General features: G+C 33.4%; 7 protein-coding genes across 7 annotated transcripts; 2 read left to right on the top strand and 5 right to left on the bottom strand.

The window, feature by feature from the left end:
- The first annotated feature begins 1,311 nt into the window (after positions 1-1,311).
- rogdi (rogdi atypical leucine zipper) lies at positions 1,312-3,371 on the top strand. The gene is given in 6 exon segments (XM_040723448.2): positions 1,312-1,718; positions 2,139-2,536; positions 2,592-2,712; positions 2,771-2,866; positions 2,868-2,981; positions 3,115-3,371. Coding segments are annotated over 6 exon segments (825 nt in total). The 5' UTR covers positions 1,312-1,667; the 3' UTR covers positions 3,160-3,371.
- Positions 3,234-6,224, bottom strand: LOC121127878 (moesin/ezrin/radixin homolog 1). Its single transcript, XM_040723445.2, has 8 exons — positions 5,365-6,224; positions 5,070-5,301; positions 4,551-5,002; positions 4,443-4,491; positions 4,163-4,372; positions 3,909-4,103; positions 3,595-3,843; positions 3,234-3,521 (listed from the first exon to the last, which is right to left on the bottom strand). The coding sequence occupies exons 1-8, from the start codon at positions 5,541-5,543 to the stop codon at positions 3,357-3,359; spliced, it is 1,731 nt and encodes a 576-aa protein (XP_040579379.1). The 5' UTR covers positions 5,544-6,224; the 3' UTR covers positions 3,234-3,356.
- On the bottom strand, positions 5,695-7,101 carry Dph1 (diphthamide biosynthesis 1). The gene is made up of 2 exons (XM_040723446.2): positions 6,323-7,101; positions 5,695-6,243 (listed from the first exon to the last, which is right to left on the bottom strand). The coding sequence occupies exons 1-2, from the start codon at positions 7,099-7,101 to the stop codon at positions 5,763-5,765; spliced, it is 1,260 nt and encodes a 419-aa protein (XP_040579380.1). The 3' UTR covers positions 5,695-5,762.
- On the bottom strand, positions 7,076-8,079 carry LOC121127880 (zinc finger HIT domain-containing protein 2). The gene has a single exon (XM_040723447.2). The coding sequence runs from the start codon at positions 8,077-8,079 to the stop codon at positions 7,156-7,158; it is 924 nt and encodes a 307-aa protein (XP_040579381.1). The 3' UTR covers positions 7,076-7,155.
- A 182-nt stretch (positions 8,080-8,261) lies between these two features.
- Positions 8,262-8,633, bottom strand: LOC121127882 (RING-box protein 2-like). Its single transcript, XM_040723449.2, has one exon. It carries the CDS (start codon positions 8,631-8,633, stop codon positions 8,262-8,264), a length of 372 nt encoding a protein of 123 aa, XP_040579383.1.
- Positions 8,634-10,045: 1,412 nt separating this feature from the next.
- Positions 10,046-13,669, bottom strand: Noc3 (Nucleolar complex protein 3). Its single transcript, XM_040723444.2, is given in 4 exon segments — positions 10,046-10,895; positions 10,897-11,151; positions 11,153-12,017; positions 13,243-13,669. Coding segments are annotated over 4 exon segments (2,250 nt in total). The 5' UTR covers positions 13,584-13,669; the 3' UTR covers positions 10,046-10,106.
- Positions 13,670-14,268: 599 nt separating this feature from the next.
- Positions 14,269-15,602, top strand: LOC121127997 (U3 small nucleolar ribonucleoprotein protein IMP4). Its single transcript, XM_040723573.2, has 3 exons — positions 14,269-14,426; positions 14,485-15,111; positions 15,173-15,602. Exons 1-3 carry the CDS (start codon positions 14,424-14,426, stop codon positions 15,473-15,475), a joined length of 933 nt encoding a protein of 310 aa, XP_040579507.1. The 5' UTR covers positions 14,269-14,423; the 3' UTR covers positions 15,476-15,602.
- The last annotated feature ends 11,852 nt before the right edge of the window (positions 15,603-27,454 follow it).

Genomic DNA, 27,454 nt, shown 5'->3' with positions numbered 1-27,454 from the left:
GGTCAGGGAAGACGATATATGGATACTCTTTGTAACAGATATACTCTTTGACGTCACTATTAAGAAGTTTGGTGGAAGTCAAGCATCAGTCGGAAAAGCGTTATGGACAAGGCCACCCAAATTTTATACATTTTTAGCTGAGTCCCTCTTTTTACGAAGCATTTGTGCCCTCTTTGTATCAAATATCCTTTCCTGGGCCCGAATTTTCTAGCGAACACCCCCTTGTTTTAAGTGCCTGTTACAAACTGAGGCTTTATAAAAAAAAAACTAAGATTGCTAGTAGATAAAAAAGCTAGACGTGGATCGAACAAGAGAAGTCCAATTCTGGTAAAATATTCAATTTGAAAATCATATGATTTATTTTAATAAATCGATGTGAAGTAAACTATTGTAGCTCCAAAATGTTGGAAAAGAGGTTAAATAATTATAATTTAGTTAAATATTTGTTTACCGATTAAATCTTAGAAACATTCTTCTCCTCTATCAAGAACTTTGCAAATACTAATCTGAGCAGTAGTCTCTCAATAGTCATAAATTTAGACTCATAATATACATTATGCTAGATACGAGATTTTTGTACAGAAAACTCACAGTTTACTGATAAAAAAAGAAAAACGGTTGAAGATGTACTCTTTTTTCTAGTGTTGTATCAGTTTTTATTTAGGACTAAAGACTATAGTTCCGTCTGGTTAAGTTCAGTCCTAAAAAATTATAAAGTTTGGTTCTTGAATATGTCATTCAACTATATTTCTTCTTTTTTTTAAATCAGTTCCAGTACTGACCGTTCGAAGGACCGACAGTATCAAGGGCCGGTCCTAAGACTACACTGGACTGGACCAAATAAATATGGACTGACACAACTACTTTTTTTTTTGTTTATTCTTAAATAGATCGCCGTGGTGTTAACATCTCTCTCTAAAAGATGAATTCTGGTCTAATTTTTTTCATAAAATTTTAATATGTGTCATAAAATAATAACATGCATTCAAATAATTAATAATTAATTTGTTGTGAATAGCTGTGGATTTTTGAAATTTTTCTTCTAAAAAATCCCAAAAACCAAAATATTATCCTGCGGACACCCCTGAGAATACAAATGTAATCCACACTCCATTTTGAGAAAAATAATTCAGGTTTGCTTTTGTGTTGATGGGTCACATATATAATTGAGATAAAATTATATTAATTAACTATGTTACATGGAAATGATATGCGATGTCATGAGGGGGTGCGTAATATAAACTAATGAATGGAATTTGGAACTGTGAATTAACTATAGTATATGTATAATATTTATCAATATCAAATATTAGTAGCAAAACATTTTGTAATCTGAACAGATAAGGTTCATCATTCTGTCAAAAGAGCGAGTTTTAGACGAGTCTTATCTCCATTGATTGTATATCATTGGCTACTGCTAGTTAGATAGGAAATATTTAATAAATCAGGTAATAAAGAAAGATTGATGAAAGAGAGCTAGAAAAAGAGAGAAGAAACGAAGAAATGACGTAATAAGGAATTTAAAGCTCCCTCTTATGAGAAATGGAGGAAACTAAATTCGTATAAGATCAATAAAATTTTCTCTTGTGACTGAATATAAAAACCAAAGTGATGTAAACAAAACCAATGCAATACCATCCCTAAATTTAATTCATACAGAATAGAGAATGTCAACAACAACGGCGGAGATTATAGAAAAGGCCGAAATAGACTCCCTGGTAAAATATTTGTTTGTCCTTCTATTTCCGATTTTGATTTGATTTAAATTAAAAATCATAAATGTTTCTGGCGAAAATGTTGGATCCAATTCTTTGAGAAAATACTCTAGTAATAAAATATTACTTCCATAGAAGTTAATAGTAATTATTGGATTGATTTGCTAATAATGACTAGTAAAAGTAATTTCAAGATATTTGATATTCTTTGATGCTCTCCCTCTTATCTTAATATAATGTCATATCATTATCATATAATAAGATGATGTCCTATGTTTGCTCTCCTAACTAATAACTAATATTATACAAGCATAATACCTGTATTAATATTAATAATTAATGCATTAATTATTAGAATGTATTAAGACTCTAACGACTAATGGATGTCTTTTTTTTGTACATATGTTCAATGTTCTATCTTAGGAGAAAGAATATGACTGTTTCCTCAAAGTGGAAGTCATGAAGGTCCTCAAAGACTTGGAGTCCATTTTGAACAAATGCGCATCAAAATATCCAATGGCTCTTCCAAACAACGTCTTTGAGCATAAATCTCCTCCGGATGTTGAGAAATATGTACTCTCTGTTCCATCTACGACTCCTACGGATCAAGTTAAAGTTGTAGTTACCGTCACAGGAGATGCAATAACCCATGCCGACATCAATCTCAAGTTACCAAAATTGGGTTCAAGCAAGGATTTATACCAAAATACAAATATAAGAGAGGATCATCCCTGGAGGCTCCAACAAATACAAGACTCTGGCAATCATTTGTCTTATGCCATTGATGCTTTTAATGCTGTCGAAAATGACTATGCTTTTAAGTTTGTAGAATTTGATGTATGAATAGTGTAGGATATACTTACTATCATTCTGTAGGTCGGCAAAGGAATTGGAGTGTTATTTGAATCGGATCTCCTCTTTTTTGTTAAAGAGTCGAGCTGCTCTCATTAACCCTAGAAAACGAACATTGGAAGAACTTCAAAAGAACAAAAACGTCGTAAGAGACAATTCATGATTAATTTATTCATCGAAATTAAATAATGACCTATTTTCAGAAAGGATTTCAACCTCCTGTACCCTCGGATTTAGCATTAAGCTTTTATGTTCAAAATTGGAGGTTGATCTTTGCTGTGTATCATATAATTACCGAAAAAAGGAGTATCCAAATTTAATCGTTATCAGGCGGAGTGTGTTATTCCGTGGATTAATGATGTTCTTCTCTTATTAACAGTAGGACTTCAAACGGCTCAACAACTCAAGGATAAAGTATGTGATGAACTTATAATTATAACTTATGATTATGCAAACAAATTTTTTAATCTCCATCATAATGTTATAGACTTTACAAAGAATGTCGTCCCTCTATATGCCGACTTTATTAACATTATTTATTTTTCAGATCCATGTTTTTCAACAATACCAGGATTTGCAAATTTCTACTTAAAAAAGTTGTACTTATTAATATTTTAGTAGGTTGTAACAGTTGTGACTCTTTTTTTTTTTGATTTTGACAATATATTTTAGTTGTTTTGTTATATCTTTATTGTAATTAAAGCCTCATGGTGAGTTTTTAATAGAACTACTTAATTATGTATATCTATACTTCATATTTTGTTATATTCATTGTTAAATAAAAATAATTTATAATGCTTCAAATTCTTCAATTTTTCTTTTAATGGTTCCGAAGCGGATTTCTCGAAGAGTAACAAACTTTTGACGCCCTTGTTGTAAATTTTTACGATGGATTTTATCCTCAACCGTTTCAAATTCAACATTTTTGGTATCATTTAGTCGAATTTTAAGATCCTAAGTAATTATAGATAAATAATTAATTAATTATTTCCGTTAAATGGAGTCAGATGATCCTAATATTACTTACATTCATCAAAACGGATTTGTTTAAATTAATCATTTTTTCTTCTGCACTTTGACCAGTTAATGAAAAAGGCTCGGATTCTTCTTCAAATTGAACTTCAATTGAATTTTTCTCCATATCATCCGTCTCAACGTTTATTATAGTCTTATTTTCCATTAAAGCTGAATCCTTATCCTCGGTATCATCATCACTACTACTGCTAGAACTCGAAGAGGAAGAAGAACTTTGACTCATGCATGCACCAACTTCCTTCTGAATAAATTAATGATCTTATTTATAAAAAATATAAAGTCATATGATAAATTGCTTTTAGGTACATTCTGTAAATAATTGATTTCCTCCTTCAAACGTTCAGTTTGTTCCTCTTTGGTTTCAATCATTGCCTTCAATTTATTTACTTCTTCTTCTTTTTTCTCAATTTCTAAGATTAATTTTGGATCTGTTTCATTGGAGTTCATATTTAGCATAGCTCTCAATCGTTCAAGTTCAATTTCTAATGCATTTTTCGCATCCTTAGTGGAAAATAATTAAATCTCACTATAGAAAAATTCATGTGCTTAATAATAGTCACCCTGGTCTCCAGCAATGAATCATTTAATTCTTCAATTTTGATTCGAGCATCAATGAGTTCACTTTCAATGGTTTTATTTCTGTCGTTCATATGATTTAATTCAATTAAAAGCCTATTGCGTTCCTCTTCGGATTTTTTCCTTAGCTTAATTTCTTTAAGAATTTGCTCTCGTTCTAAAAGTCTCGCCTTTTGTTCTATCGTTCTTTGATTCTTAAATATATATATATATATATAAATTCGTTGAAACATCCATTTACAAAAATAAATTACATATATTTACCCTCATTTGTTGTGCTTCCAGTGATTCAGGTTTACGGAATCTTTTATACCTATATACATATAAATTAAAACGGAGGCATGGAAATGAATTAAAATGAAGTGAACTTACATCTCATGTGTTCCAGCACACAGATTATAAATATCATTGGCATCCATCGACTTTGCCACAAAGTCGATCCTCTCCAACTTTATCTTGAAAGTTCCATAGCTTTTTTTTAATTTATGAATTTCTGACCATGGAAATGATAACTTAGGATTTAGTTTATTATTTTCCTCATATATATTGACTCCCAAGGCATTTACACCCAAAAGCATTTTTGTGGAATTGGAATTAGTAATATTAAAATAAGTAATTCCATATGTGTCAAGGCCTTCAGCACCTTTACAATATTCAATCATTGCTTCTTCTTTATCCATCCCTTGATGTTCCTTATAGAAATCGAATATTTTTGCATCCCACTCTTCGTCTGTAATATCATGCTTTTGAATTACTTCTGCTGGTAAAGTTCGACCAGTAGAGAATTTTCCTGGAACATGAATCTCTGGATCGTAGTCACCATACTAAGAAAGCAGAACACATAAATTGGATCACCTATTCACCTGATGATATATTAATTATGTTTCTCACTTGATATTGAAGGACATAAGAGGCTAAAACAATCGCAATTTCTGCCGGACAATATGTAACGCCGTTCAATATATCTTGTTTCAATTGAAGAAAAAATAACTTGATGGTTAGATACTGAATTAAATCCTTTTGGATGTCCTCAGGATAGTACTTGAATCTCAGCTCTAATTCCATTTTATTGGGGGCATCAATTTTAATGTCCTGTTTGATTAATTTTGTGTCCATATCCACCCTTGAATAATTAAAAGATTAAAAATGTTTGTAAGAAAGAAAGGAGCAGTCATCTTATTTTTACCATCGATATTCTCCCGTTTTGGAGATCTTGTGACGTAGTCCAAAGTACCATGTCTCTCTGAGTCCTAGAGTATGTACAATTTGATCGAAAAGGTCTTGAGGTTTAGTTTTGGAATTAACTTTAAAATTAATGATCGAGTCAATGGTAGAGACACGGATATCAAGTATTTTGGGAGCCATTTATTTCAAGATCCTTAACTTATCTATTCTCAAAGGCTACTGCTCGTAAGGAGTGTAAAAATATTTTTTTACTTAATCATTATAAATAAATAAATGATATCTTTTCATCGTGAGTAAATACACCACATACATACATAAGTCGAGATAAGAATTAATGAAGGAATCGGCGCTATATTATTGCAATATCATGAAAGATAGAATACATAATATACACATGAGTTAACGACATTCACAAGTATTATTAGAACAATTATTTTTATCATGATTTGGAGTCCAAGGTCCTAAGGAATCCTTTGCATAAAAGTCCATGGGGTATGGTTTGTCTTCATTCCACAAAGAACTGTCCAACGCCGCAGCAGCCTCATAAGGATTCAGTAAAGGACGAGGAAACTCAGCTCCCCAATCAATGGACAATCTTGGGCAAGCAATTTGAACCCATGCATCAACAGACTCACTCATTAAATCCAACTTTGATGGAAATATCTCAGATAAAAGGAGAACAAAAACTTCACGCTTAGAATCTTGTATTTTTTTCACAAGATAATCAAGAACTCTTGGATTTCCTTGACGTCCCAATGTTCCTAAAATGACACCCCATTTCTGCGCTGAGCGTGCCTCTTCAATGGCAGAGCGACGAAGTTTTTTCATTGCACCATGATCATAGGATTCTCTTGTAAATACTTTATCATAAGGATCATATCTTTAAATAAAAGTAGGAAGGTGAACGATATAACCTGATAATGGTAACTAGTTATTAATTATTCAAAACTGTTATATACCTATAAGCTTGAATTTGTGGGTTGGCAATCATGGCGGACTCCAAATGAAACTTTCCATCACCTAAATAAACTAAAGCTTCTGCCTCCTTTAAATTTGGAGATGTACATCCAAGGATCTCTCCAGGAGATAAAGGCTTGGATTGGGGCACTAAAATATTTTCATATCCATCTTCAATCAATCGTGACTTTACATGATGAAGAGTAGATATAAACTGAATTGTAGAAACAAGAGCAAGCTTTGTTGTAGCCGGAAAATGTTTTTTCAAGGTTTGTAAAAAGTGCAAAGGATCCATTTGAATGTCTACAAAGACATAGAGTAATTTCACAGAATTGGATTCTGTTCGGTCAATGGGTATAAGACATGAGTGACCATAGTGTATCATGAAGTCGCAACCCAAAGCTTTAGCCGAAAAGTCATCTACACAACAAGCTCCATAGGTAACATCAGCCATTATCACAGTTTCTACTGAAGCATGTTTTTCCAATATATCTGATATTGACGTAGCATAAAGGGTCAAGCCTTCAGGAAATTGAAGTGCGACTCTTTTTGCATTGGCTTCTCGTAGTCTCCAAATTGATTTATGAATTTCGAAATTATAATTAGCTGGGAGAACTGAGGCATCTGATTTAATTGAAGGGTCATTGAGAATGACATCAGGGATGCGAACACGAGACCTTGCGACTCCAGGTATCACTCTTCGGTTGGGATTTGCTTTAACTACTACAACGTCCTTCGACTCCACCATTTCATCACTAAATAGATATACATATAATATCATTAAGTATCATAAAATATATGAAATACAATATATATATATTAGTTTTTAATTTAATCATATTTTCAAAAAGTCTGGATCCCAATGTGCTAGAGTATAAGCAATTAAAAATTCCACTTTTCTTATAGAGAGTTTAATTTTCTTTTTGAATGCAGCATCAATTGTAGGGATCTGGGCGCTCAAGGCTCTTCGCAAATCTGAAAGCCCTTCCAAAGGAAAGTCTCTAGCTATGAGTATTGCATCCTTTTTTGCTTCCTTAGTCAAACTTCTAGAGACGGAATATTGGGGATCTACACGTGAAGCAGCACTTTCTAGAGCAGTGTCAATGTTGCTGTAGATTTCATTGTCTAATCCTTTAGAGAGATGAATTATACATGTTATAAACAAGAGAGAATCGTCCATATGGTCTCCATAGACAAACTTCATTGCGTAGACATAGGCATATAAAACATTCAATACAGTGTAGCGAACATTGCGAGAAATGGCTTTGCTCTGAGGAAGAGGAAGAATATCCTTCGCAATGGGAGGTATATTAGAATCTTCAAGAGAGGAAACCAGCTTTTTTATCCACCAGGGCTCAAAGGTTGGAATGTACGACTCAATGTCCCCAGACTCAATAGATTTTTCAAACTCCATTCGCTCTTGTTTCGTTAACACACTCCATATTTTCTCCGTATCATTCAAATCGATGTTACCTAGTCGCACATCAATATCCTCGTCATCATCGGAGTCTGTTGAGGAGTATTGATCCTCCATATTGTTCAATTTGTGAATCCTCTCAAGGATTCTTTTAGTCTGTGTCTGAGTGTCAAGGTTTGATTCAGTAGACTTGAGCTCTTCTTGTATGGATTCTTTGTAAAACTCTTCGGAACATGCCGTATGCCCTGGACTCCGATAGCAGGGAAGTGAGCAATAGAGAGCGTTACAGCGTGGGCAGGAGTACTTCGGAGTTGAGACGGAACAGAATTGACACTGAGCCATAGTTGGTAGTGTGTTGGGGCCTGTAACAGAAAATGAGATACTATGAAATATAATACAAAAGTCATGTATTTAAAAAAATATGTTTGAATGGATTGGTATATTTAAAGAAAGGAATGGAAATGAATTGAAAAGTTATTTGTCTCTCTGTTCAAAGTTGTAATGAATACTAGTCTAAATCTGAGTTATTTCCCCAGCTTTTGAACCGTCCACTCTTGTTGGCAGAGGGGACATCGATTGTTTTGTTTAATCCAGAGACTCATGCAGCACTGATGGAAGGAGTGGTTGCACTCTCCCCAAACAACCACACAGTCTTTACTTCCAGTGCCTCCATTCGTAGCAGCCGCTGCAGCGGAGGCCGTGGAGGAAGAAGAGTTATTCTCGGATTGGCATCGAAGGCAGGCATCCATGACTTGTACACGACAAATGGCGCATGTGTCGCACTCCACATCCCATGACCACATAGCCACAGCATTCCATCTCTTGAGGCTAAAGAGTTTTTGACTAGGGGATGAGGTGGAGGAAGTCTCTTCTCCGTTCACTAATCCAGAATCCATTTTTTATTACGAATTTAAATTATTTATAGAGTAATAATATTATTATTTGAACTTGATATCAATGTTTTTAGAACAACAAGAAATCCTAACGCAGGCACAGCAGATTTATAAATAATTGAAAACCAAGAAGTTCTTCTACGTATAACTCTGTCACTTTCTATGTATAGTGACGTCATTGGGTGCATTTGTTTAGCTAAAATTAACAGATAAAAAGCAAATAAGTATTTATTTAATCTTTGTTCTTTCCATTCATTCTTTATTTATTAACGCTGTTTTTAGGTTTTTTACTCATTTTTCATCGTGCGCTATATTCCTGTATTTGGGGATCTCAATAGCGTCATTTTATGTGATACTCAAAATCATTATTATAATAAATATAATGACTTGATTTAATTAATGACGATCAAAGTATATGTCATTTCAGTGTTTATTTTGATCTTTATAACCTTGTGACGTCATCTGTTCTTATATTAGTCCCTGCCGAGTAGTTCTAATACTTTCTGGAGTGGAACAAGGCTCAGTCACTCAACCTACGGTTTCACTTGCTTCATCCGCTGGATTGTTCTTTGACTGAGTGTTATGATGATTATAATCCTCATAATAGCACCATTACCGATTTCATATCGAAGGCGTTCCCTTTCGTTGGTCACGCTATCGAAATCTTTTTTGAACATGTATTTTTATTATATAAAGCAAAATTAATTAAAAATATTCAGTGAATAACTGAAAATGGGACTGTCTACTATAATATTAATATCGTTCATTAATTAATCATCATTCCTTTCTTCGATCATCTCTCTCCTTCTTTATTCTATACTAAGATTTACGTTATATATATTGTATTTCCTTTGCCCAAAAAATGATTTCTAAAAATGTTCAATATAAACTTCTTTCTCGGTAATTTTTTTTGTAAGCCAACAAAACCTTCCATAAAGTACTCATGTAATATTAACAACTGGTACTGTAATTGTGTGACAGCAGCTTGTGTCTTCATTAAGTGGGACATTAACAAAGTTTTGCTACTTTAACTACTTGACAAACAGATTAAGCCTAATTGGGAAGGCTTTCACTGGCCGGTTTATTTCATGATCAATCCCTTACCTTGTAGTTTTGTATTTAATTCATTTATTCTGCAATATGTCAATAGCAATTGCAAAATTTTATACCCATTTCTTTTTTTTAAATCTCAAGGAATATTTGCAATATTGAAAAACATAACAATTTATGTTTTGATTTTGCAATTTTTTCAGTATATTTAGTAGGAACTTCATCTTTTTACGCGATTATAAATTTATTAGTGATTTTTTCAGTTTTAATAATTTTTAACATTATTTGATGTAAGCTTTTGATGGCTGTAGTTTGCCTAATTCTGTTGTATATATGTAGTGTAAAATCAAATAAAACAAAAAGAATGAACAAGAAAAAGTGGATTCTATTTTTAAATTATAGATGTATGAATATTTTTTCACAAATTTAAATTTTAATTTCATCAGAATAAAGAACGTTCATCCACCTATCCAGGCGCTCAGTTCTAACTCTTTTAGAGGGATCTGCCTCATCTTCTTTAAATACATTCTTGTACCTCCTTTTGTTGGACTCAATTTTAGGCTTGAGAATGTCCATTGGCACATATTTACTTTCGCAAATCATAATCTCAAGAGGATCCTTTCTCAATTCTCGTGGTAAGGAAGAGTTGGACGATAAAGAAGAATTGAAATTTAGAATATTCTTAGCGATGCTACTAACTCTTTCATTGTAATGGTTTCTCAATGCGTGTAATTCCCATAGTACGGTATTGGTAGCATTTGCATTCTCGGGATCCTCGACATCAGATGAATATAATCCAGAGCCATATTCATCCATTTCCAACATACTCTTTAATTCTGGTTTGGCAACAAAGGCCTCACGTAAAAATGCCATAAATCCCAGGGTTGCATACTCTCCCATTCCCGTGGATATCGTAGCAATTCGTTTAACAAAAGCAAAGACGCGATTTTTGGATACTTTTTTCTTGCGTTTGATTATCATATCCATGAGGGAGGAGATCGCAGTTTCAATTCCCTCGGAATGAATATTAAACTCCAAGAGTTTGGAATAAAGACAATTATAAAATCTAACAGGATCAATATTAAGAAATTCTCCTTGTCCCGAAAGTACAACGAACACAGTTTTTATAACATGTAAACTCTCAAGTAGTGTCAGAGGCTTCTTCCGATCTTTCGAAAGTAAGGCAGCAAAAACTTGGAGCAAATCTTGAAAAAAAGTCGATGTTGATTGAATGACTGAATTTACTAAGTCCCTTAAGTACATAGACTAAGAGCGGAGATTGAACTCCATTCGCAGTAGCCTTGAGTATACGGAAATAAATGGCAAATGTAAGCTTAGTAACGTCAGTGTATAATCTATAGCGTAGATTGGAAGACTCTTCACCCTTAGACTCCAAAAGCTCTTTTTCTAATTTTTCCATCTTTTTCTTATTTTTCTTTTCCCGTTTAGACATTTGAGTTAGAAGTTTCTTACTTCGCTTGGCTTTTTTTCTCAGATTCAATGGCATCATCCTTCATTTTATCAATATTCAAATCTTTTATTGGAAGAGACCCCATGACTTCAATCACTTCTTTGAATATCTTCTTTTTGGTTTTCGAAATTGCATTTAATTTCCGAACAATGATCAAGGAAATCTCTCCACGCTTGTCGCCCTTAAAAACAGACTTGAAATGACGAAATACAACTTCTCTGTACTGGTGATCTTTCGAATTTATATATCCAGAGAGGACATTAACCATATTTTGAGAATAATTAAAATGGGGATGAGCAACAAGTAATTGACCCATTACGTCAAGAGCATGAACTGAAGATGCATCACGACACTTTAGCCGATTTTCCAAACGTACTAAAAAGTTTTTCACACATATTAAAAGAGCAGACTCATACTTTTGTAATTTCAGAGTATCTTTCTTCAGCTTGACACCCTCAGGTTGTTGACGTATCTTATAGCTAGGAAGAACATCCTTAAATATTTCTACAATGGAGGTTGATACAAGGCAAAATATGGTCGTGGACACAGTTGGATCTACATCCTCAATCAACATTTTAATCAGCTTCTCTAAAATAGGAATTCGTTCTTCTGGACATTCAAGAAAATTTGTGGCCAAGCTTCCGATCGTAACTCGTTTTAGTGTCAGAATCTCTTTTCTCCGTGAAAGTAGTTCAATGACGGTAACATTATCCGGTGCTTTGTCCTCATCGACTTCTTCATCTTTTTCGGAGTCTTGCTCTGTTGCTACTCCTTCCTCTTTTTCCTCATCATCATTGTCAATAAAAAGGGTTTGTTGAAGTATCCCTTCCTTCGTTTTGATGGGTAAAAGGTCCTTTACTGATACTCTGAAAGGGTGAGAAATAAATTATATTAACATTAAGAATCCAATAAAAAGTGCATCATTAATTGGATCTTAAAAACAAAGGTTGTTGGATATTAAAAGTGTATCAAATTTAATTTCTTGTTACATATGTGATGCGTCAACACAAAACCCATATTGAAACAAATTAAAATATTGGAAATTCCTAATTTATTATTTTACTTTATAAATTATAGAAACGTCTCAATATTTCATAGACAAAATCCGGTGGGCTTGTAATTTCTCGACTTATATTCCTACTTTTTAATTACACTATGCACCAACATTTAAAATTTGAATAAAAAGTGATAAGTACACATATCAATTTGATAGTGCCTTTAAATAGAGTTAAGTATATTCGTAGGAAAAAAAAAATATAAAATCGGATTTATAATCGCATCATTATAAAAAAGACGTTCGATCAAAGGAAAAGTGTTATTGTTATTCTCATTTGTACGCAGTTTTCATTAATTACTTCTTTTACTCAGACTGAAAAATACGTTTAAATCTTTAAGAAAACAATACTAAAAATCAATTTATAGACGCCATAAACAATTTTTTTAGTTTAAAATGTCCATAACATGACATAACTACAATGAAAATTTTGTTGAATAGCTTTATTAGTTGAAGAAACAAACATGAACGAACATAATGTTTCTCCATGGTTTAGAGGTATTTCATCGACTTCAATAAAAGAAGAAGCTCTAGACATATACAGTGTCTGTAACCAAAATCTGAACAAACATAAAAGGTTCAACATGGAGAGTAAGGATTAGAGTTACAATTTACTGACTATATCTTGATACTATCATTTCATTTTGATCACTTAAAATGACATGGTTATTATGTATTTATGAGATATAAAACTGTAGGTATTTAAACTTTATACTGTACCATAGAATACTTATATTTGCGTAATTTTTATTAAAATAATCATAAATTAGACCACTTATATGTGGAGCATCCATAAAATATTCAATTATTACAAAATCCTCATTCCAAGTACTGTAAATCCTTCATTTAAAATATAATATTTTGGTTGTAACTTTTACAAACTCGCAACTTTTACACAACATAATATATTTTTATTCCTCACAAATACAAATGACTAACTATTGAAAAAAATCATCAATGTTTGTTTTTAGGGTAAGAAGTATGATATGTCAACCTTTATTTCTTGATGATACGCCAAATAATAAATCTTTACCAACCTGGATGCATGCTCATAGCGTGCCAGAGATTTAGTTTCTTCTGCTTTCAGAATATAATCAACCTCTTCAGGATCTAGTTCCTTAATCAACTGATCCCGTACCTCTTCTTCTTCTACTTGCTGCCTCTTTTCAGCCTCTTGTTGACGGACACGATCATTATCAGCTTTATAGGGGTCAAAGCGCTGGAACTTTTTTTTTCGCTCCGTGGGATTATACGAGGAATTTGTATTTGGCTTAAGCTTTCCCTTCTTTATTAATTTATTCTTTTTCTGATTGGATCGCTTTGTAACGGATATCGTTCGCGAGGATCGCTTCTTCTTAGTACCGGCCTTCATTATCATTATATATAATCTTAATTTTTATTAAAATATTACTTAACTAATAACTACACACGTGAACGATCCCAGAGTTTGTTATTGTTGTTCACAGGATTTGTTTTGTCAATATGTATGACGTCATCAATAATATTATTACACAGGGAACCGTAGTTATAGAAGTTGCATAGATCTGGAGTAGCGCTAGCTAAATAACGCAACCTGTTGTAAAAATAAAACATCGTATACGAAAATCTTATAAATAAAATAAATCATAATTTTTTTTTTAAATTGATTTGGGGTGGGCCTCATTTTTTTATCTTTAATTATTTTTTCCAAAAATTCTCGATGGTAGGGGGGGGGGCAACAGCCCTTTCACCCCACCCCCTCCTTGTGGACGCTACTGATTATACATAGCAAAATCCAGTGGTATTTTAATTAAACTTTCCATTTTTCAGTAATATAATATCTTGAAATCTCCAAATATAGTACGTCTCACAGAGTGTATTTCATAATCATTTAATGTACGTACTAAATAAACTGATGAATTTGCACTTCAAAATCAAGATTCAATTAGAATTTATCATAGTTCATAGCAAACGATATTTTCCTCACAATAGGTTGCGTGGCTTAAATAGTACTTCTCCAGATATAGTAATATAACTCGTTTTAGTAGCTCTCCTAGCTCCACCCACGAACCCATGTAAACATCAATCATTATTAATACCGCTTACACCACGTGTACTCTGTTAAGTCAAGTTACTGGACTCGGATTCTGTACAGTTAGCGGACTATATTTTGCGGAATTTGTATACTATTTTTGTTTTAAGATTCTTCTTAGTTGGAAGGATTTTTTATAAAATCAAAATGGTAAGTACTCTCATTGGACTTAATTGGCGTTATTATTTATATATGCAATTTTTTTCAGATTCGCAGACAAGCGAGATTGAGGCGTGAATATCTTTATCGAAAGGGAGTGGAAGAACGACAAAATGCGATTCAAAGTAAAAAAGATCGACTTCGAAAGGCTCTTGAGTCGAATTCATTGATCGATCCCTCCCTACGACGAGATGCTCTAGATTTGCAACAATCCATCAAATGGGACGATGATGGCCCTCGACTTGCCACCACTCTGAACAGTGGTTCCGGCGGTGTGGATACCCGGAACAGTCAAGACGATGAATACGCATGGGCAGGCGTCTCTGACCCTAAAGTCATGCTTACCACATCCCGAGATCCCTCTTCGCGACTCAAAAAGTTTGTCAAGGAAATTAAATTACTAGTGCCCAATTCTCAGAGGATCAATAGGGGTAATTATGAATTTAAACAACTCATGGATGCATGCAGAGCCAACGAAGTGACGGATGTGGTCATTGTTCATGAGCATAGAGGCAATCCTGATGGACTAATTGTATGTCATTTGCCCTTTGGCCCTACTGCATACTTTACCCTCTCAGACATCGTCATGAGGCACGATATACCTGAATTGGGCAACATGTCAGAGCAATATCCCCACTTAGTATTCCACAACTTCAAATCTAAATTAGGAGAAAGAGTAAGTTCTTGACTAAACTCCTTAATTATTGTGCCTTATTTATTATTCTATATCTTTTTAGTGCACGAATATTCTCAAATATTTGTTCCCTGTACCGAAAGAAGATTCCAAACGGGTCATGACCTTTGCCAACCACGACGACTACATTTCCTTCAGACATCATACCTACAAAAAAGGAGATGGAAAGAATATTGAACTCTCCGAAGTCGGACCAAGATTCCAACTCAGACTCTATGAAATTAAATTAGGTACATTAGAATCAATTTCAGCAGCTAACTCGGAATGGGTATTACGACCCTATATGAATACGGCCAAGAAACGAAGGTTTCTCTCAGATGACGATGGCTTTGTTGAACATGAATAATCACATATACCTGTTCAACGGAATTAATTACTACACAAGCTTATCAAAGAGCAAACTTATCAATTATGTACCTTTGAAACCTATTAATTATGCATTATGATAATAAACATATTGATATCTTAATTAATTCCGTATATGATGACATTTTAATTTCGAATTATTCCGTATAATTTCTGTCCCTCTTTGAGGTGAAAAGCATCCTTTTTGATAAGAAATTCTACTTGGCAAACTTATATGAATTTTGTACAATAATAAGACTATAATATTTGTCGTAGTTAGAATTTTATCTCAAGTATGTGTTAAAATTTTAAAAAACTATTAAACTAGGGAATTGCCGATCAAAAATACAGTGTCATCTTTATATCGTGTCTTAAAAGGTTATCTAGTAAGTTTTATTCCTATAATATGAAAATATGATATCCATTGATCTTTGAATAATAATGTAATCAATTTATAACAATATGTACTTATATGTTGGATACCAAACAGGAAGGGATAGAAAGCTTAATACAGACTATATCGATCGCTCATATCCCCTTTTCATGAGTTTAGAAGGATCAAAAGAATGTAACTCTTCAGTAATTATATTTAATTGAGCCGGTAGTTTGTTAAGTCGCAGGTATTTATGCACAGATTTGAATAAATATTGAATTAGAGTAAGTTTTATTCAAATAATATAAAATATTCACCCATTAGGGTTGTATTGATGTAAGTAATTCATTAGGATGAACAAGATTCTTAAATTTAGTGCACTAATAGAATAAATTGGAAACATCAGTCAGACTGTATCGATTGTCTATATCCCCATGATCTTAAAAAGATCAAAATAAGCTTATTTTTATTAACTAGGTACATCTAATTCCCATGAAGTAATAATGATTGGTGATGAGTGATGGCCGTGAATCAGCAGAGTCACATGTATTTACCCTCGGAGTCGGTTGGGAACTCAGAGAATATGTACATTTATCTATGATTTGGAGTCACAAATTTTAAAATAGCTGCAGATTCAGAGCTGGGAGCTCTAAATATTACAAATCCTACCTCAAGGAACTAAACGAATCATACTCTAGAAATTAAAGTCCCTGGGATAATAAGCCAACGAAAACAATTTCATTAAAACTACATATATCGAAGAATCAATTATCCTTAGTTTGAAATAATATTTTGTGATTTTGGTTGTGAATCCAGCCATTTGAATTATTCAACTCCAAATTCATTTGAATCATTTTGTAACTCTACCAACTTTATGAATTAATCACCTTAGTATTGAAAGATCAATCGAAAAAGAATATTTCATATTAATTAATTATTTGAATGAAACTTACTACATAATGATCTTGTACAGAGACGGAATGAAGTTGATACTTCTTTTTTAAAGGACACATTCATCAATTTAAATAATTAATTCAATAATTTTTGACCATTTACGTAAGTAAACCCTTTCACATTTATCTACTCTGTTTTGAGTTGTATAAATTAAGTCAATCCATCATTATTTATTCAAAAACAATTTTTTAAGATTTCAAATATTATCCCAAAATGTAAGAATTGCTGAAAATACTACGTGAATTTGAGAAAAAATTACAACCACGACAAATATTACATTGTTATAATTATATAATATCTATAAAAAAAAGGAGTCCTTGAAAAATAATTTCTCCCATTTACAGGTTTAGCACAAAAAAAAGTCCCCATACAAAGCGGATTATATATAAGGTGGACTTTTCTTGTTCTCAAGAACCGCAATAAGTGGGGTCCCTTGTACATACAGGGTAGGGCAGCATAACAGCTCGATTCTCGTCTAAAGAGATATGGGGCCCTTCCTCACCAAATTTGAATCCACTAGATTTTTCTATACGGGGTAACATTTTTTTACTTATATTGAAAATATAAAATTTTTGATGTATTTCTAAATCCATCTGTTGAGTCTACGTTTTGCTGCTATACCCTTTTAATAATGAATTTGACTTAAAATCAGGGTTAGCAAAAAGTCTGTCTAGCTAAACTTAGTTAGGGACTTAGTCTAGTGAATAAAATACTCTTTGCTTATCTCAAAACATTACAAAGAGAGAAATGCGAGTACATATATTTGGGGCTGTAAATACTAGCATTCTTTAGCGTACGAGTTTTGTTGTTGTTGAGACCTTAACTATGTTTTTTTTTTCAAGCTGTTGTTATGCTTATTTCATTCTTGAGAAAATAACATGTAAGCATTGAACAGCTAGGTGGGAGTGTGCTTATGAAAACTAGAGAGTAATACCGAAGATTTGATGTATAATTGTCTTCTATATTATTAAAGTAAAATTTGTCTGTTCATTGACATTTAAAAACGGTTTTAAAAGAGTCAGTAGTATTGGAATACCACTATAGTTTTGGTATACCGAATAACACTTTAAGATGCGACTCAAGTGGATACAACACTACGTATTCGGTATTTATGTTTGAAAAATTCAAAACTTAAGTCATATTTTTTTATGGATTAATATCTGTTCCTCCTTCCTAGTATGACTAATTTTTGATTGCATATAATAGCCTTGTTTATGTAAAATGCATATCCCTTTACATATTCTCTATGGATTAGAACGTATTAAGTTAATCTCTCAAATATTCATATCCTTGCCTTCAATATATTATGCACCCATGTCATACATGTCCTAGAAAAGAAAATTCATTCTTCAGATACCCATTCCAAAAAAAACAGGCCAGCTAAAAAATACACTGGATTTTTATCACTGTATATAATCAAACATGCATATTATCAAAGTATTTAGCATATTATATGTCCTAAAAAGCGGGAGTGGCTTTTTGAAATTGGCAATCCATATAATACTACATGGAAGTAATTGAAGTTGGCATCATTATTTTTTCTAATCTTGAGGGGGAAACATATGATATAATCTTCAATCATACATAAATAAATTTATTATTTTAATAAGTGTTAGAAACATGTAATGTTGTATCGTGATGAAGTTTGATATAAAGTATTTACTATTGATACATGTGTGCGCGTCTAAAACTGAACACTCTGAAATTTTTAAAAATATTTAAATAATTCTGTAATTTTTAAAGTGGTCGACGAATTAATTTATTTAACATGGAAGATGAGAGTCTTAGACACATGTCTATTCAATATGGCCTTCCATTTTCTCCTCTACCAACTCCAGCCTGGACCGGAACTTACTGCATGACTTGGTAATGAAGCACTGTTCGACGTTGGCTCAGGCACTCTTGAGGGCAGACTTAAGCTGGTCCTTGGACTTGTATTGGACTCCTGACAGCATCCCCTTTAAACACCCAAACACTGCGAAGTCAAGCGGCGAACAATCAGGCGAGTGAGGCGGCCAAGAATTCCGATCGAAGAAGGGTGGAGTCTCGATCTGAAGGAACTCTTGGGTAAAGTTGCTAGTGTGGCAGCTGACACCGTCCTGCTGCAACTATCACCTGCCCCGTAAGTAGCCCTGGCCCAAGGGAACACTTCGTCCTTCCAAGTATTGGCAGTACGTCTCGGAGTTAAGCCTCTCGTGGTCCTCCAAGAAGATGAGATCACATTTATAACCGTCGGACGCAACAACAGGCAGGACCTGGAGGCTGACGAAGTGCCGTTCCTTACCCACATGCACCACGTCATCATCCGCTGTAAACTGTGGTGCGGCTGCAGTTAAGAACCTTGGCAATTTCAGTAGGAGTTTTCCCCCGCGCAGAAAGATCCAAAATTGCGACTCGACGTCTCTCCATATTATCGGCTGTTGTTTACCTGTTGCTATTTAGATTTTGCTGGAGTTTTGTTTATAACTACTCAAGACCCTTGCCTCGAAGTATAAACCATTTTCAACTCAATAAAATCACAAATATGTGCATGGCGTAAAATTTAAAGAAGTGTTCAGTTTTAGACGCGTACACCTGTATTAAATCCTTAATCGCTGATAATGATGGTACTGTGGACTTCAATCGTTTGACGCTCTCTCTGCCCTGCTTTTAGAAAAAACTTGACAAATATATCGTCATTCTGCAAGGGTGGTAATCTTATATTTTTCCTGTTGGATTTGGGAGTTAATGTTAATATTCTTCCAAAATCCCTGGCAGAAACAGATGGTTTGTCGGATTTGTCGATATAAATGGGCCTTTAGTACCCTGTCTAGAATTACACGCAACTCATTATCCTCATCTCATAACAAGAGTATGGATAATCATCTATAAAATCAAGTTAGCGATGAATACATCAAGTCAGACTTTAACTTTGATCTCACAAAGATGCTTATTGCATGTAATATAACCTTATCCATTACTAATCATATATGTTCAAAAAATTTATGGAGAAATACACGGGTAAACCTATCCCTTCCCGAGGAACCATCATTAAATTAATGGAAGATGTTGGTACTGATGTCATTTATAGAAATACATATAAAAATGTTTTGAGTGATCCACACCAAATGACGATCAAGTTATCAGTAAAAAGTATAAAAAATTTACTAATTTTGAAATGGAACTCTGAATTTTGTACAATCTAACAGTAAGTATTCAATTTTTTTTAAATCTAGCCCTTTTAGCTAAATATATCAAGAATTATGATACACGACGCATAAAATAGCAAAAACAAGTGCTTAAATTGTCACAACAACGCGGGTAGTAGCTTTGGATGGTTCGCAACTAGTTTGTCTGAGACTAGTTTCTTCACTTAAAGACTTGGATATGATAATTAGTTTTTCCAATATTACATAGTCAATAAATATTACTTTTTTTATCACTTAAGGCTTAGCTATGGTTGATAGGCTCCAAGAAATGGTGTTCAGATAACTCATAAAAGGCAAAAACAACTGCTTAAATGGTCACAACAACGGGGGTAGTTACATTGGGTGTAGTATTATAATTAGCAATTGTGTATATCCTTCAGGATAATAGTATGTTGTTATATAAGCATAAATAACGGCGAAAATATATTTTTTGATGCTCTTAATAAGGAGTAATATCGCCGGACATTACTACATAATTAGCTTTTGCTCTAAATTTTTAAGATGGATTTAATTATACCATTTTTTTATTTGTAAATTTATTGTCTAATTTTATGATTTTGACATTTACTTTATTATTAATAATTAATTAGATCTCATCGGTAGAGATATATCTATCATGTGCACAATTGTATATAGCAACTTCCACATGAAGAAGAGGGGTGATTATCTTTTTTATTAATCTCCACGTCTCGTTTGTGTTTTGCAACCTAAAGTTATGACATATTTAACTGGATTCCGGTGTCAGAACAAGAAAATATTATTTGGATCAATCTATTATTTCAATATTCTGTATATATAATTTATTGTTATTAGTTATATGATTCCAATTGTTTAATTTTGTATATTTAACATAAGTGTATGATGGTATATTTTTTATTATGTAGATTATATTTAATTAAAGCCTTCTTTTTAAACTTGGAACTTCAAATATATTTCGAAATACTCTACTTTGTCGTTTCATTAGCTATTATTCTGAGAATAAGGTTCATAATGAATTACAATTTCATGGAGTGTGACGTTATAAAATCTACTGTAACGGATAAAAACGTCTCAGTCAATTATACGTAGTATATCTTCATTAAACATTTTGATAATAAATACTTTCGTTATACCCTCAAAAATCATAATAAAGCAGACAGATGATAATCACATGAGTATTTTAAACAATGATACCATATGTATCCCCCCCTTCTCCTTGCACGCGTTTTTCTCTACAATATTATCAACTTTACCTATAAGTATTACATGATAAAAGATATGATTGAGGAAGTAGTTATATTAGACCCTTGTCGCCAAAAGTAAATAGACACTGTACTAAGGAATCTAGGAGATAATCTTTATAGTCTTTGGAACGGGGTCTAGCTTCAACTGACGAGGACAATAATAAAAGAGGGAGAAAATCCTAGTAGGTAACACATAAGATATACATATATTTTATTAAAAAGAGTGATTGATTGCAAACACAACAAGATGAAGTATTATAATCGTAAATGGTTGGAGTGATTAAGATGACAAATGCTACTCTTTGTCCTTAACCAGCCTCTTCCAAGATTGGCGGATTTATCTAGGGTAGATAAATGGCTAAGATCGCTCTTACAGGAAGCATAGGCAATGGATCAGTAATGACAATGTCCAACGTTTGGAAAGAAGGAAATACTTTGAAGGGATAGTCTAAAGAATGAGCAGAATGCCCCAAATGCGGGAAGACGTTTGACCTATGCCGAGAGACAGCCAGAGCTCGGAATATACAGCCATATAAAATATGTTTATAATGCTGGCGGAAGGAGTGGAGGCTGTCAAAGACAGAAAAGGTAAACATTACGAGCCGATCTTTCAATGAGACGAACGCCTTGCTAATGAACGTGAGTGCATTGGTATTATTAAATACTATTGAAAAAATCATCGCAGCTTCCAAACATAATCTAACATACTCACAGTGCAGATATCAACTAAAAAGGAGGACTATGAAGAAATAGGCGCAAAGCATCCGAAAATTTATCCATCTTATGTAATAGCGGTGACCTATTAGATAACTACCTCCAGGTATGCTCAGGGACCTCTCCTTCGATTGCATTCAGGAAATTATCAAAATAATAGAAATTAGACCGGAATACTTTTTCAACATTCAATATGTTCCCACACAAAGAATTACCAAGCATCGATGGTCCTCCACTAAAAAAATATTGTGGACCACCAGTGACACCAGTGACTGGTGTCACCTGATGGTAATCACTTTCAAACACAACGGTAACTAAAGAAGAGTAGTAGACCTTTTCCCATTAAATAAGCATTGCATAAGTATAGTTGATAATATTGTAGAGAATAACGCGTGCGAATAGAAGGGGGGAAAGACATATGGTATTATTGTTTAAATACTGATGAGATTATCATCTGCCTGCTGTATTATGATTATTTATATATATTATTTTATTATATGATTTTTGAGGGTATAACGAAAGAATTTATTAGCAAAATGTTTAATAAAAATATACTACGTAACTAAAGAAGAGAAGTAGACCTTTTCCCATTAAATAAGCATTGCATAAGTGAGCCACGGGCTCCAAAATCACAGGGGACCATTGTCCGTCCTTTTCATGGGTTCGTTGTGGATGCATGAAATCAATACAATGGGATACCAATAAGAAAGGAAGACTGACATCTCACAGCTTTTATCAACCCAATAGGCGTTTCAGATATACTCGGGCTCCGCAAAGATTTGTTTCCAGCAGAGATGGAATGTTAGATGAGATAAAAATTGACTTACAAATAAAAGTGAGATGTGTTGATGATACACGTCTTTATGACTAGAGCTAGCATAACCATTGGTGTGGCGAATGATAAGACTTATAGAATTGATTGGGTAATCTATAATAGTATCAAATAGAGGAAAAATGCTACAAAATGGGTTAAAATTGATGGATTCCGAGTATCAGAGGACACAGTTAAGCCACTACAAGTATATGTTATTACCATCAAATGCTTTTCCACACCAAAAATTATCACATATATACGATCATGGTTTGGCTTTGTTAACCAATAAGCAGATTATACTCAATTAAGGGATTCGGTATCACCATTTAAGCCCTTGTTAAGCCTGCAAGCCGGTTTCAAATGGAACGAAGAGTTTGAGAGAGCATTCAATGACTCAAAAACAAATATAATTGAAGCAATCAAAGCCGGTGTAACCATTTTCGACTAAAACAAAAAAACCTGTTTAAGAACATATTGGTCAAATGGGTGAATGGCTGGAATATTACACTAGCAGGGAAAATATTTTTATCCAGGGCTAAAGAAAGATACTCACCTATAAAGGGAGAAATGCTTGGTGTGGCATGACCCTTATAGTAAACAAGATACTTTACTCCACGATTCAACAACCTACTCCTGGTTAAAGACCCTGGTGAAGCTCCTGGGATACATGACTCTATATGAAAAAACAAATATGAGATACTTCGTCCCGAAACAAATAATGCTGCTATAGAATTCGCACAAGTAATAAAACAGCTGATGCACATTCAAGATATCCACCTACAAAAAATCCACAAAAAGATCATTGAAGACGAAACAGTGGATAAGGTGTGTCTTGTAATGGCATCGATAAAATCTCAGTTGGAGGAATTTAAGGTCTCAAAATGGTTACTAATATCTGAGGAGACAGGAAACGATCCAATACACAGTGCTTTGTTTTACAGAAAAAACGGCCAAACCCCCTAAATATTAATATTGTTTAATTAGGTTTTTTTTTGTATATATCTAATAAAAATGTATCTATACTTCTTTGTTCCGGCATCAAAAAACAATTTAATAAATTGTTTCATTTGAAGCACAAACGCGTTGCCCATAACAGGAACGCATGGTAATCACTTGCTACCAGGTCGGAGCTGCAGGGTGGATACATAAGAACGTTCCATCCGAGCTTCCAGAGCTTCTGGTGCGTCATCAAAAATGTGTGTGGAGTTGTTTATTTATTTATTGTTCGGCATTCGTTGTATTGTTCATAATCATTCTACAGGGCGTCCGCAGGGGGGGCTGTAGCCCTCCCCCAAAAATGGAGAAATTTAAAGAAATCACTTCTATGGGGGAAAAATTAGCCCCCTCTTCCCAACCCAATCAATTTAAGGAATGGTTTTCTAAAAAAAAGTCATTCGTTGTGAAAAAAAAACTAATTGGAAAGGAGAATTGGTGTCTTACATATAGTCTTTCGAGCTGAATATCATTGGATATTATATTTATCGTTAATTTGTAAAATACCGTCGAAAATTAGGACTAAAATTTCTATAGGAACTCTAAAAGGGTTCACACAGAGTTTTGAAACGTCCATTGGGGATTTGTACAATGAAATAGATATTGAAAACGTCGATTATTTAGGTTTAAAAAATTGTCAAAAATATACTTTAGAAGAATTTGACAATTTGATGGATATATATGCTTTATTTAGTTTATTTGTTTATGGATGAAAATCGTTATTTGAGGGACAAAAAAAGTATTCCAAGGAAATTTCGTGAAGTTAATTTTGCATGTAACTTAGCTTTATGTAAAATTAAAGATAATGATGTCAAATTGAAGACATTGAATTGCGATGGGGCAACATTGAAACAGAGTAATTTACATCATTTTCCGTAGTTAGAACTTCCTAAATTTGATAGAGATTTGGTTAAGTTTTCTTTTTGGAACGTTCTATTATAGATCACCAAGAATTAAAACCAATATTTAAGTGAACTTACTTGAGATCTTGTTTAAAGGACGATGGCTTTGCACAAGATATCAGCGCTTTCAATCCCTGAAGAAAGTCATGAAGTAGATATGAAAACATTAATAGATTCGTATTGAAGTTGACGCTCTGTAGTTTCAAAATAGGTCCTTAAAATACGGGTTTACTATCTGTCAAGAATTATGCAAATTACCTTTTTCAATTTCATGATGATATATTAAACTTAAAACGAGCCTTAAGGGGTAATGGTGTTGATGTAGATGAATCTTTGCCTGTCAGTTTATAATGCCTATCTTAGTAAACAAAGTTTTAGGCTGCTTCGTGATTGTTGGGAAAAGCATGTTAATGTCCATAAAAAAGAAGATGTAAATAATTTTGAGTTTTTGGGGCACATTTTGATTACTGCTAAGGTAGTTGAATTCTGTAACTTTGTTCCTACGTATAACACTAACGGGAACAGGCAAATTCTCCAATGGAGTCGTGAAGATGAAAGATGTATACCAAAATTGTAATAATACAAGATATGCATTATAACAATGCCCAATATTCTTAAATAAAAGTATTTCGAATCGAGAAGTTCAGGTAAGATCATTTTGAGTCTGTTCTTATTGTCTGGGGAGAGGGCATAACGCACAAAACTGCTTATACAAAGATACTTGTGTGGCTTGTAATAGAAGGCATAATTCTCTCCTTCTTAAAGATAATTCAGTATCTACCAAAAGTGAAATCAACGTGGGACACATGGGTACTACAAGATCAACTTTATTGATGACGGTACGCACTGAGATCGTCTTTTAAAGAAGGAACGCACCTCACCGTGTTTTATTCAATTTTGGGTCTCAAATTAGCTTGATAACTACTCGAATCGTCAGATCATTAGGGTTAAATGGATTGAAGATATCGATGTCAATTAGTGGAGTAGCTAATATGGAGAATGAAATTAAAAATTATTATGGATATGAAATGTTTTTCATGGTATGGGATGGAGCGCTAATAGGTATGAAAGATTATGAAGTTAATAAGATATCTGACTATAGACTCGTGATACCTTTAATTGCAATTACATACCTTGGTCTTAATAATCTAAACAATGCCAACCGTATAGATCAACCCGGAAAGATAGATATTCTCATTGAGGCGGATGTCACAATTTGTTTTTTCCGCTCCTGCGATATTTGGCGAATCAAATGAACCCTTGGCCAGACATTTTAGATTTGGATGGGTCATATGTGGTAAAATACAATGCCATCCAAAACAAGCAGGAAATTTGTTTCACGTATCTCAGGATTTGGTGAATGTTGTACTATTTCAATTAAACACATAATACTACCCATTGGAAATACAAGAAAGGTTGCCTTAAAACGGTTTAATTCTTTGGAACATAAATTTAGGAAGAATCCTAGGTACAAAGATGATTATGTGCAAGTAATGGGTAATGCGTTATCGGATGGATAATTGGTGCCTGTTGAAGAATTTAAATTGGCATATACGTCCAAAGTTAATTTGCATGCCTCAGAAAGAAAAGCTCAACGTCTACGAGGTTTCAAATTGCATTTGATGTGTCAATACTCTCAGAGGAAAATAACTCTCTGAACTCTCCCTTAATGATAGGCTCTGAACTTCAATACGATATTATATATTGTTGAGGTTTTTATATGATTGCTCTCGTTGCTGACATTTTAAAAATGTACAGTAGAGTTTGTGTTCACATATGATACTACTTAATTAATATCCTTGTTAATATTGGCTACCCGTTATAGGGTTCTGAGGGGGAAAATGAACTACTGCTACAAATACTTACAATGAACTTGTTTCAAAAAGTCATCCCTAGTTTTTCCATTTGGCCCAATCCTCCCAACATATGAACTGAGTTGGTGACTGGAAGTATCCCCCTGTGCAATTTAGCCCCGGTAAGTTTCACCCTCTTACATATATTATTGCATAAATGTATCTTCTATATATAATTATAATCAGAGTAAAATAGAAAGTGGATGTCGTTGTAATTCCTGCTTAGTGATTAAAATCTTGTATATTTTGGGCATGTTAAAGATAAACAACTGATTAATTGAGGACTATGATCCCAATGATTGACCGTCCTTATGATCTATAGGACCGGTCCTAAGACTGGACTGGACCGAATAAAGAAGGACTAACACAAGACTAATGACAACTACAAAGGAAAATAAAATTCATTGTACAGATTACAAATTCCAAAAAAAAGGGTCAGCTTAAAAATACTAAACGAGTTACGTCACTATTCCTACCTTTAATCGTTGCTAGATATGGAGTAAGGTTTGTGTTTTTTGGTTAATCTCTTAGCTGCTTTCATTTAATCTAACAAAACGCTATGTCAGCTTACACTTCTCCCAAATATTCTTCAAATTGTGAGGATAACGATGTTCAGTTTCTTTTATTTTTACATATCGGCAGGACAGATTCTGTTGAGCACTGGGTATAAGATATCATGGTAAAAATCATCAATTGGTTCCTTGATACTTATAGTATTATATTTAGCAATTACTTAGCTGGGCAAATTTAGTTTATATTACTAAAATCGTTATCATAAACGAAAATAATAATAATAATATAAAAGCTTTTTGTAGTTGCTACCTGAATATATGTTTATTTTCTAAAGCCGTTTTCATTGTTCATTCATTCTTGAGGAGAGAACATATTATACGTATAAATTATAAAGTGTAATGATGAACTATTAGTTTATGAATGGCAGAGAGTTATAATTACAAGTTCTAGTTG

The sequence above is a fragment of the Lepeophtheirus salmonis genome, chromosome 13, assembly GCF_016086655.4.
Source record: "Lepeophtheirus salmonis chromosome 13, UVic_Lsal_1.4, whole genome shotgun sequence".
Lineage (NCBI taxonomy): Eukaryota > Metazoa > Arthropoda > Copepoda > Siphonostomatoida > Caligidae > Lepeophtheirus > Lepeophtheirus salmonis.
This window is presented reverse-complemented; position numbering and strand designations above follow the sequence as displayed.

Bases quoted from the DNA above. Each gene is read 5' to 3' on its own strand.
- LOC121127878 (XM_040723445.2), bottom strand. From the start codon at position 5,543: ATGGCTCCCAAAATACTTGATATCCGTGTCTCTACCATTGACTCGATC. The intron at 4,492-4,550 runs GTAAGTTCACTT...ATATGTATATAG, and splicing joins TGTGCTGGAACACATGAGAT to GTATAAAAGATTCCGTAAAC. The intron at 4,104-4,162 runs GTGACTATTATT...TTTTCCACTAAG, and splicing joins ATTCATTGCTGGAGACCAGG to GATGCGAAAAATGCATTAGA.
- Dph1 (XM_040723446.2), bottom strand. From the start codon at position 7,101: ATGATATTATATGTATATCTATTTAGTGATGAAATGGTGGAGTCGAAG. The intron at 6,244-6,322 runs GTATATAACAGT...TTTTATTTAAAG, and splicing joins CCACAAATTCAAGCTTATAG to ATATGATCCTTATGATAAAG.
- LOC121127880 (XM_040723447.2), bottom strand. From the start codon at position 8,079: ATGGCTCAGTGTCAATTCTGTTCCGTCTCAACTCCGAAGTACTCCTGC.
- LOC121127882 (XM_040723449.2), bottom strand. From the start codon at position 8,633: ATGGATTCTGGATTAGTGAACGGAGAAGAGACTTCCTCCACCTCATCC.
- LOC121127997 (XM_040723573.2), top strand. The intron at 15,112-15,172 runs GTAAGTTCTTGA...ATATCTTTTTAG, and splicing joins AATCTAAATTAGGAGAAAGA to TGCACGAATATTCTCAAATA.